Raw genomic sequence first — 12,070 nt, 5'->3', positions numbered from 1 at the left:
TATGTCATTTATATTTATATATATATATATATATATATATATACACTGCTCAAAAAAATAAAGGGAACACAAAAATAACACATCCTAGATCTGAGTTAATTAAATATTCTTCTGAAATACTTTGTTCTTTACATAGTTGAATATGCTGACAACAAAATCACACAAAAATGGAAATCAAATTTTTCAACCCATGGAGGTCTGGATTTGGAGTCGCACTCAAAATTAAAGTGGAAAAACACACAACAGGCTGATCCAACTTTGATGTAATGTCCTTAAAACAAGTCAAAATGAGGCTCAGTAGTGTGTGTGGCCTCCACGTGCCTGTATGACCTCCCTACAACGCCTGTGCATGCTCCTGATGAGGTGGCAGACGGTCTCCTGAGGGATCTCCTCCCAGACCTGGACTAAAGCATCTGCCAACTCCTGGACAGTCTGTGGTGCAACGTGACGTTGGTGGATAGAGCGAGACATGATGTCCCAGATGTGCTCAATGGGATTCAGGTCTGGGGAACGGGCGGGCCAGTCCATAGCATCAATGCCTTCGGCTTGCAGGAACTGCTGACACACTCCAGCCACATGAGGTCTAGTATTGTCTTGCATTAGGAGGAACCCAGGGCCAACCGCACCAGCATATGGTCTCACAAGGGGTCTGAGGATCTCATCTCAGTACCTAATGGCAGTCAGGCTACCACTGGTGAGCACATGGAGGGCTGTGCGGCCCTCCAAAGAAATGCCACCCCACACCATTACTGACCCAATGCCAAACCGGTCATGCTGGAGGATGTTGCAGGCAGCAGAACGTTCTCCACGGCGTCTCCAGACTCTGTCACGTCTGTCACATGTGCTCAGTGTGAACCTGCTTTCATCTGTGAAGAGCACAGGGCGCCAGTGGTGAATTTGCCAATCTTGGTGTTCTCTGGCAAATGCCAAACGTCCTGCACGGTGTTGGGCTGTAAGCACAACCCCCACCTGTGGACGTCGGGCCCTCATATCACCCTCATGGAGTCTGTTTCTGACCGTTTGAGCAGACACATGCACATTTGTGGCCTGCTGGAGGTCATTTTGCAGGGCTCTGGCAGTGCTCCTCCTGTTCCTCCTTGCACAAAGGAGGAGGTAGCGGTCCTGCTGCTGGGTTGTTGCCCTCTTACGGCCTCCTCCACGTCTCCTGATGTACTGGCCTGTCTCCTGGTAGCGCCTCCATGCTCTGGACACTACGCTGACAGACACAGCAAACCTTCATGCCACAGCTCGCATTGATGTGCCATCCTGGATAAGCTGTGCTACCTGAGCCACTTGTGTGGGTTGTAGACTCCGTCTCATGCTATCACTAGAGTGAAAGCACCGCCAGCATTCAAAAGTGACCAAAACATCAGCCAGGAAGCATAGGAACTGAGAAGTGGTCTGTGTCACCACATGCAGAACCACTCCTTTATTGGGGGTGTCTTGCTAATTGCCTATAATTTCCACCTGTTGTCTATCCCATTTGCACAACAGCATGTGAAATTGATTGTCACTCAGTGTTGCTTCCTAAGTGGACAGTTTGATTTCACAGAAGTGTGATTGACTTGGAGTTACATTGTGTTGTTTAAGTGTTCCCTTTATTTTTTTGAGCAGTGTATATACATATATATATATATATACAGTACAGACCAAAAGTTTGGACACACCTTCTCATTCAAAGAGTTTTCTTTATTTTCATGACTATGAAAATATTAGATTCACACTGAAGGCATCAAAACTATGAATTAACAAATGTGGAATTATATACATAACAAACAAGTGTGAAACAACTGAAAATATGTCATATTCTAGGTTCTTCGAGGTAGCCACCTTTTGCTTTGATTACTGCTTTGCACACTCTTGGCATTCTCTTGATGAGCTTCAAGAGGTAGTCCCCTGAAATGGTTTTCACTTCACAGGTGTGCCCTGTCAGGTTTAATAAGTGGGATTTATTGCCTTATAAATGGGGTTGGGACCATCAGTTGCGTTGAGGAGAAGTCAGGTGGATACACAGCTGATAGTCCTACTGAATAGACTATTAGAATTGGTATTATGGCAAGAAAAAGCAGCTAAGTAAAGAAAAACGAGTGGCCATCATTACTTTAAGAAATGAAGGTCAGTCAGTCAGCCGAAAAATTGGGAAAACTTTGAAAGTAAGGGCTATTTGACCATGAAGGAGAGTGATGGGGTGCTGCGCCAGATGACCTGGCCTCCACAGTCACCGGACCTGAACCCAATCAAGATGGTTTGGGGTGAGCTGGACCGCAGAGTGAAGGCAAAAGGGCCAACAAGTGCTAAGCATCTCTGGGAACTCCTTCAAGACTGTTGGAAGACCATTTCAGGGGACTACCTCTTGAAGCTCATCAAGAGAATGCCAAGAGTGTGCAAAGCAGTAATCAAAGCAAAAGGTGGCTACTTTGAAGAATCTAGAATATGACATATTTTCAGTTGTTTCACACTTGTTTGTTATGTATATTATTCCACATGTGTTAATTCATAGTTTTGATGCCTTCATAGTCATGAAAATAAAGAAAACTCTTTGAATGAGAAGGTGTGTCCAAACTTTTGGTCTGTACTGTATATTTATTATTATTATTATTATTATTATTATTATTATTATTATTATTATTTTATTATATTAGCCAATATGTTTGCAGCAGTGTATATGACTACTAGATCTCCAATCTGTGGAGACTGTCAGGGCATGCTGGGAGTTGTAGTTTCATAACAGCTAGAGAGAGTGAGTACCACAGCTCTAGGTGGTATATACCAATGTATGGTATAGCAAGTACTATATGTCCCTGTACATACCAGTGCTTTGTACATTCGTGACCTGTCAGATCCGTATTGGAAGGTTTACCCAAGGATGATATCTAACAGGCTATGATTTATCTGTTGCAGTAGATTTGTATCCAGCTCAGGTTGGATAATAAATGTGGTGCAGAGATAGACACTTTCTCTGACTCTATATCAACTGTTGGTTGGCTTACTTTGAGACAGAATTATACACCAGAATTATGGTGCAATTTTGACGCAAAAGCCACATCTTAGGCCACGTTCCCTTTCACACAAAAACACACTCACATTTGCTAAGTTCCATCACCTTTTTGAGCAGGTCCAAAAATGTCAGAAACCCTAGTTGAATCAAATTGTACGAAAAATGCAGATTGTAGGCGAAGATAAGGTTAGTAGATCTAGGCCATTGAGTATGTTCCCTCTGCTTCTGTTGTAGGATGAAGAATGTTTACGTCCCGGGGAAGCCACTGATCTTAGCTTTCTAGCAAAGCTGGAAGAAAAGGTTGGAGATCACCCTCACTTTACGACGTAAGCACAAGATCTTTGGTCTTCAGGATTATATTATTATCTAGAAGTATAAAAACTTTTAGTAAAAGCATGTTAACAAAAATTATTCACAGAAGAGACAACATATAAGACCTCACAGACTACAATGCATTTATAGAAAACTGTATGTACAGTTGGTGTTAACCTACAGTAGATGGCTTATTTCCTCATATGCACTAAAATAGAAAAACCATAGCACAGTCTCCTACGTCAACTCTACTACCCCACCATGTCATGGTGACCTGTCTTGTGCCATCTATCCCAACCAAATGTAGTTTTCTTTCATTGACTGATTGAAGACAGAAATGGCTTTCATTCGTTTTATTCCACATGTACAGTAGCAGCTTTTTGTATAGTACTGCTGAGATTCTTGATCATCTGATGTGTACTTCACAGCCGCAAACTTGCCGGCCCTGGAGCCAGGATTTCAATAGACTGGGTAGATTTCCAGTTAATCCACTATGCGGGAGAAGTTACATATTGTGCTGTAGGTAAGCAAGACGCGGTATTGATTTCAATAAGTGTAGCAAATGATCACATTTTAAAAAATATCTTGTTTTTTCCCTTTTTTACTGATTTGTGTGGACTTAGTTGTGATAAATAAGTAATCATAGACTTCACCACTTCACATTCTAGAGCCTGTTTGTCACTTCTCAAATAGTCTTCAATGCCACAATCCCGGCTGCTGCTAAACATCAATCAAAATTATTATTTTTATGTCTATGGCAGACAAAATTACAATAGCAAGAAGTGACTGAGGTAAAAGAATCAAGGATAGTTAAGATATATAATTAATATATCTTATATAGAGAATAATACATATTCAAACAAGAATTTATTATACATCTATAAGGTAGCAAACAGATGAAAAATGTTGGTTTTTCTTAGTATGTTCTTAACTACATGTATCCCAAAACCAATGACCATTGGAGTTCTGGGGGCTGCCTAACATGAATGACCGCTTCTTCCCTTTTTCCGCCCCTTCTATTCTCTGCCATGAGTTCCTTTGTTTTCCCCCCTTCTTATTGTTTCTATTAAGCACCTTGTGTTTGCTCTGGTGTATTTTATGAAGGTTGTAAAGGTTACAGTTGATATCTCTACAGCTATGAATGCTTAAAAAACATATACCGGTATATATATTATATATTATATAATGTTGGCATGTTTTGCTATTTTATTGCAATTCTAGGTTAGCTGATATTATGGTTTAAGTTTTATACATTGGGTGTAGATATGGGATATACGGTAGTGCTGCCTCCAGGAAAAGTTTTGCAGACACAGCACTCCCCTTTACTGGGGAGAAGTAGTGGGCCCTATCCAGCCACACAGGTTATACACCCCTGCCAGTAACCCTACCAGGCTCCAGCACTACATCTCAGAAGTTATCCCCACACTGACTGTCTCAAATTTGTGGCTGTTAGGCAACCAGCAGAGCCCGCCTATCATGTTCCTGTTAGGAAGCTCCATTCCAGCTGTCCCAAGTCAACCAGTGCCAAAGGTGAAATGGTTTATTTAAAGGGGTTATGCCCAGAGTCATGTAAAAAATGAAAATCAGACATCACATAGTACATGACAATACCTTTATAACAAAGCTACAACCAGCTCTGTACCTCACATGTACCCAGAGATCTTCCCATTCATTTCTTTCTTCCAATTGCTCTTCTAGACCCTCTTTAGGCTAGCAGCTCAGGGAGGGGTGTGCTTTCCGTTACATCTCTCTCTCTCTATTACAGCTCAAAGGGTGTGTCCTTTCTGCTATTGCTTTCTCCCCATCACAGCTCAAGACGTGTGTCCTTTCTGCTACGGCTCTCTACGAGAAACTGCCACAGCTTTTAACAGTACACAGTGGCGTCGCCAGGGGGGGGCCAGAGGGGGCCACGGCCCCCCCACATCATGCTGTGCCCCCCATGTGCCCCCCCCAACTAAAATGCCCCCCCCCCCTAATTGAGCCGCCGCCGCCGGGCACAGGGAGATGAGCGCTTCCATTGCGCTCATCTCCATTGTAATCTGCCTGTGCCAGCGGAGGTGCAGGGGAGGGAGAGGCGTGTCCCTTACCCTTCCTCTGATAGGCTGCCGGCCTAGTGTCTGCAGCCTATCAGAGGCCGGCGCAGGAGCCTTACAGCGCGGGACACAGGAAGAGTCTGCATCGCTGACACTGAGGTAAGTATAAGTGTTTTGTTTTTTTGTTTTTTTTTACAATAGTGTTACTGGCACATTGGGGGGGCTTATTACAATGGGGGGGGACTTAATACTGGCACATGATGGGGGGGACTTAAAACTGGCACATGATGATGGGGGGGACTTAATACTGGCACATGATGATGGGGGGGACTTAATACTGGCACATGATGGGGGGGGACTTAATACTGACACATGATGGGGGGACAATACTGGCACATGATGATGGGGGGACTTAATACTGGCACATGATGATGGGGGGACTTAATACTGGCACATGATGGGGGGACTTAATACTGGCACATGATGATGGGGGTCTTAATATTGGCACGATGGGGGGCTTAATACTGGCACATGATGGGGGGGCTTAATACTGGCACATGATGGGGGGGCTTAATACTGGCACATGATGGGGGGGCTTAATACTGGCACATGATGGGGGGGGGCTTAATACTGGCACGTAATGGGGGGGCTTATTACTGGCACGTGATGGGAGGCTTATTACTGACACGTGATGGGGGCTTATTACTGGCACGTGATGGGGGGCTTATTACTGGCACGTGATTGGGGGCTTATTACTGGCACGTGATGGGGGGCTTATTACTGGCACGTGATAGGGGCTTATTACTGGCACGTGATGGGGGCTTATTACTTGCACGTAATGGGGGGGCTTATTACTAGCACGTAATGGGGGGCTTATTACTGGCACGTGATGGGGGCTTATTACTGGCACATTGGGGGGCTCTTGTTACTGGCAGTGGCACGTTATTGAGGGCACTTATTACTGGCACATTATTGGTAGGCACTATAGGGGCATCTACTGAGGCCACAAAGAAGGGGTGTTTTATATGGGGGCTCTGTACAGTAGCATTTTATACTGGGACACATTATGGTGGGTACTATGGAGTCATCTACGGGGGGCACTAAGAAGGGGTATTTTATACTTGCAAATTATGGGGGACACTGAGGGCATCTACTGGGGCACGATATATGGGGCATTTTATACTGCTACATTATGGGGGGCACTAGGAGGAAGGGGGAGAGGAGCACTATGGGGGCATTTACTGGGGGCACTATATAGGGGTATTTTATACTGGCACATTATGGGGGACATTAGCTCAACTGGGGGCATAAGGGGGTATGTTTTGCACATTATAAGGAGAATTATTTCTACTGGGGGGCATTATGGTGGGTTTTATTACTCCCCCATGGTATGACCCCCTAGTAGAAGCACAGCCTCTCTCTGCTCTGCTATCCCTCTGCCCCTTCTCCAAATCCTTATTATGAAATCTTTCTCATTAGGAAAAAACACAACATCAGCTCCACCGAGCCCCCGGCCAAGTTTTGAAGTGGTGTCCGAGATCCCCAAGGGCCAAGCCAAGTAACTAAGTGTTCATGTGAAATATGTTTATTTTATATATGTACACTCCTGTGAGAGGCGGGGAGGGAGATCTGTGGATGACACTGTTATAGGGAGGGAGATCTGTGGATGACACTGTTATGGAGGGGGAAATGGGGATGACACTGTCATGGGGTGGATCTGTGGATGACACATATAGCATAAGATGCTATATACGGTATGTGGCATCCACAGATCCCCCCCATAGCAGTGTCATCCACAGATCCCCCTCTCTATAAAAGTGTCATCCACAGACAGCTGGACTTTTCTTCCCTGTTGCAGTTTTAGGTATTGGGTAAAGTATTGCAGCATTTCTAAGCGTACTTGTGTAAATGTATCGTTGTTATAGCTGCCCCCCCTACTTTTGTCCTGGCCCCCAGTGTGCCCCCCCAAAATTTGAAAGCTAGAGACGCCACTGACAGTACATATGGCTGGTGGTAGTGGAAAAATGGAACATGTGTGACCACCTCAGTAGATGGACGTGTACATTACTATACAGATGAAACACCAGGGGGCACCATTATAATGAAGATATTATCTAAAAACTGAAAGAAAGTCTATTACCAGTGACCTCCCTATCCAACCATTTGCATAGCTGTAGTTCACATGATTGAAGAGCTGTTTTTCTTAGGCTACTTTCTCGCGTTTGGTGCGGATCTATCATGGATCTGCACAGACGGATCCGTTCAGATAATACAAACGTCTGCATCTGTTCCGAACGGATCCCAATGTAATATCTTTAACATAGCCAAGACGGATCCGTCATGAACACCATTGAAAGTCAATGGAGGACGGATACTTCTATTGTGCCAGATTGTGTCATAGAAAACGTATCCGTCCCCATTGACTTACATTGTGTGCCAGGACGGATCCGTCCCGTTGACTTACATTGTGTGTCAGAACGGATCTGTTTGGTGTCGGTCTGATGAAACTGAGCCAAAGCGCTGCAAGCAGCGTTTTGGTGTCGGCCTCCAAAGAGGAATGGAGACGGAACGGAGGCAAACTGATGCATTCTGAGCGGATCCTTATCCATTCAGAATGCATTAGGGCAAAACTGATCCATTTTGGACTGCTTGTGAGAGCCCTGAACGGATCTCCCAAACGGAAAGCCAAAACGCCAGTGTGAAAGTAGCCTTAGGTTGATCTGAGGCTCTGTTCCTGAGTTATGATACTTTTCCCGAATATGCAAATTATGTTTTTGTTGCAACAAGCGTGTCACCGTTGCGGTCACTGCATCGAAGCTCTGCTTGTATTTTTGACCAGCCTCGCCACTTCTTTATTGATAGGGCTAGGCAGTGGCTAAGTAGTGAGGGAGGGGCTGGCCACAGAAAGGAGTGAAGCTTGGATTCAGTGACAGCAACGGCTGCACCAAAAACATAATTTGCATATTACGAAAAAGTATTATAACTCGGAAGCAGAGCCTCGGATAAGCAAAAGAAAAACAGTGCTTTGGTCAGGTGAACGACAGCTATGTGTCTATGCATGGCTATGGATAGCGAGGTCGCAGGTGACAGACTCCCTTGAATTACAAAACTACTAGTTTTTCATGATGAATAAGATTAAAATAATATTTAATGGTGGCACATTCTATGGATGCCACCTAATGATAGTTATTTCTCTAGCAGTTTGTTTTCTGGTGTTTAATGTTTTTTGACTGTTTTTGCTATTGACCTTCTTTTGTTCCCCTCTGGACTTCTACGATACTATAATACCACCGCCAAACCAAGACTAGTATGACATTGTAACATGGGAATACCCTACAGTGAAGAACAAATCCCTGTAAGGAGGTTAAAGGGTGAAAACCAGGGAACCCCTGATTTAGCCAATGCAATTTGGATGTAGGCTTGGGGGACCTACTGCTGCTAGCATTAGTGTAACAACCCATAATGCTAGCCCTCCCTTTAGGTATTGTGTCACTATTTCCTTTGGTGTAAATGCTAAGAAACACATGTTGTATTAAGTATTATCATCATTTGAGGCTTAAAGGAGTTGTGCAGGGGGTTCATACTAATGACCTATTCACTGGATAACTCATCTACATCAAATCAGCAGGGTCTGATTTCCAGCATCCCCGCCAATTAGCTGTTTGAAGAGGAGGTGGCACTCGTGCGAACGCTGCTACCTCTTCAATATTACACAGCATGTCGTCTAGCTTGCAGCAGCGCAGTGTGATTACAAGAGCCGATTCCATTCATGAATGGGAAGCAGCGCTCGCATAAGCGCCGTCTCCTCTTCAAACAGCGGATCGGCAGGGGTGCCAGGAGTCGAACCCCCACTGATCTAATATTGATGACCTATGCTGTGGATAGGTCATCAATATAAACTCTTGTACAACCCCTTTATTGCTCAATTTGCTGTATTATTGGTGATCAGTTGTTAATAGACTTGCTTTCTATTTCAGAGTTAAAATATTTATTTCATTTTTTTAGGATTTTTGGAGAAAAATAATGACTTGCTTTACAGGAATCTCAAGGAGGTAAGCAGGCATATACATAGTTATACTATGTAGCATACTACAAACCGGATTCCAAAAAGTTGGGACACTATACAAATCGTGAATAAAAACTGAATGCAATGATGTGGAGGTGCCAACTTCTAATATTTTATTCAGAATAGAACATAAATCATGGAACAAAAGTTTAAACTGGGAAAATGGACCATTTTAAGGGAAAAATATGTTGAATCAGAATTTCATGGTGTCAACAAATCCCAAAAAAGTTGGGACAAGGCCATTTTCACCACTGTGTGGCATCTCCCCTTCTTCTTACAACACTCAACAGACGTCTAGGGACCGAGGAGACCAGTTTTTCAAGTTTAGAAATAGGAATGCTCTCCCATTCTTGTCTAATACAGGCCTCTAACTGTTCAATCGTCTTGGGCCTTCTTTGTTGCACCTTCCTCTTTATGATGCGCCAAATGTTCTCTATAGGTGAAAGATCTGGACTGCAGACTGGCCATTTCAGTACCCGGATCCTTCTCCTACGCAGCCATGATGTTGTGATTGATGCAGAATGTGGTCTGGCATTATCTTGTTGAAAATTGCAGGGTCTTCCCTGAAAGAGATGACGTCTGGATGGGAGCATATGTTGTTCTAGAACCTGAATATATTTTTCTGCATTGATGGTGCCTTTCCAGACATGCAAGCTGCCCATGCCACACGCACTCATGCAACCCCATACCATCAGAGATGCAGGCTTCTGAACTGAGCATTGATAACAACTTGGGTTGTCCTTGTCCTCTTTGGTCCGGATGACATGGAGTCCCAGATTTCCAAAAAGAACTTCAAGTCGTGACTCGTCTGACCACAGAACAGTCTTCCATTTTGCCACACTCCATTTTAAATGATCCCTGGCCCAGTGAAAACTTGGGCCCTGGCCCAGTGAGCTTGTGGATCTTGCTTAGAAATGGCTTCTTCTTTGCACTGTAGAGTTTCAGCTGGCAACGGCGGATGGCACGGTGGATTGTGTTCACTGACAATGGTTTCTGGAAGTATTCCTGAGCCCATTCTGTGATTTCCTTTACAGTAGCATTCCTGTTTGTGGTGCAGTGTCGTTTAAGGGCCCGGAGATCACAGGCATCCAGTATGGTTTTACGGCCTTGACCCTTACGCACAGAGATTGTTCCAGATTCTCTGAATCTTCGGATGATGTTATGCACAGTTGATGATGATAGATGCAAAGTCTTTGCAATTTTTCGCTGGGTAACACCTTTCTGATATTGCTCCACTATCTTTCTGCGCAACATTGTGGGAATTGGTGATCCTCTACCCATCTTGGCTTCTGAGAGACACTGCCACTCTGAGAAGCTCTTTTTATACCCAATCATGTTGCCAATTGACCTAATTAGTGTTAATTGGTCTTCCAGCTCTTCGTTATGCTCAAATTTACTTTTTCCAGCCTCTTATTGCTACTTGTCCCAACTTTTTTGGGATTTGTTGACACCGTGAAATTTTGAATCAACGTATTTTTCCTTTAAAATGATACATTTACTCGGATCAAACGTTTGATCTGTCATCTACGTTCTATTACAAGAAAATATTGACATTTGCCATCTCCACATCATTGCATTCAGTTTTTATTCACAATTTGTTAGTGTCCCAACTTTTTTGGAATCCGGTTTGTATTAGAATGATCATAGTAGTTGTAAAACAGTGTAAAAATTTTATTTTACATACTTTACAATATTCTTTATTAATCCTTAAGTGGTCCCTCAAGTTAAACATAGAAACATAGAATGTGTCGGCAGATAAGAACCATTTGGCCCATCTAGTCTGCCCAATATACTGAATACTATGGATAGCCCCCGGCCCTATCTTATATGAAGGATGGCCTTATGCCTATCCCATGCATGCTTAAACCCCCTTCACTGTATTTGCAGCTACCACTTCTGCAGGAAGGCTATTCCATGCATCCACTACTCTCTCAGTAAAGTAATACTTCCTTATATTACTTTTAAACCTTTGCCCCTCTAATTTAAAACTGTGTCCTCTTGTGGTAGTTTTTCTTCTTTTAAATATGCTCTCTTCCTTTACCGAGTTGATTCCCTTTATGTATTTAAAAGTTTCTATCATATCCCCTCTGTCTCTTCTTTCTTCCAAGCTATACATATTAAGGTCCTTTAACCTTTCCTGGTAAGTTTTATCCTGCAATCCATGTACTAGTTTAGTAGCTCTTCTCTGAACTCTCTCTAGAGTATCTATATCCTTCTGGAGATATGGCCTCCAGTACTGCGCACAATACTCCAAGTGAGGTCTCACCAGTGTTCTGTACAGCGGCATAAGCACTTCACTCTTTCTACTGCTTATACCTCTCCCTATACATCCAAGCATTCTGCTGGCATTTCGTGCTGCTCTATTACATTGTCTTCCCACCTTTAAGTCTTCTGAAATAATTACTCCTAAATCCCTTTCCTCAGATACTGAGGTCAGGACTGTGTCAAATATTCTATATTCTGCCCTTGGGTTTTTACGCCCCAGGTGCATTATCTTGCACTTATCCACATTAAATTCTGAGTTCTGACCATTCTTCTAGTTTTCCTAAATCCTTTTCCATTTGGCGTTTCCCTCCAGGAACATCAACCCTGTTACCTATCTTTGTGTCATCAGCAAAAAGACAAACCTTACCAGCGAGGCCTTTTGCAATATCACTTATG

At 43.5% G+C, this 12,070-nt stretch overlaps 1 protein-coding gene across 1 annotated transcript in view; it reads left to right on the top strand.

Moving 5' to 3' along the window:
• The window catches only part of MYO1H (myosin IH), a 198,915-nt gene that overhangs the window by 37,707 nt on the left and 149,138 nt on the right, over window positions 1–12,070 (top strand). Inside the window, exons 14-16 of the mRNA XM_040419688.1 lie at window positions 3,233–3,324; window positions 3,739–3,833; window positions 9,349–9,395. Of these exons, the coding sequence (XP_040275622.1) occupies window positions 3,233–3,324; window positions 3,739–3,833; window positions 9,349–9,395 (234 nt within the window). The remainder of the gene's footprint in view (window positions 1–3,232; window positions 3,325–3,738; window positions 3,834–9,348; window positions 9,396–12,070) is intronic.

Source organism: Bufo bufo, chromosome 2 (assembly GCF_905171765.1).
Source record: "Bufo bufo chromosome 2, aBufBuf1.1, whole genome shotgun sequence".
Lineage (NCBI taxonomy): Eukaryota > Metazoa > Chordata > Amphibia > Anura > Bufonidae > Bufo > Bufo bufo.
The sequence above is the reverse complement of the archived record's forward strand: the minus strand, read 5'-3'. Positions and strand labels throughout refer to the sequence as shown.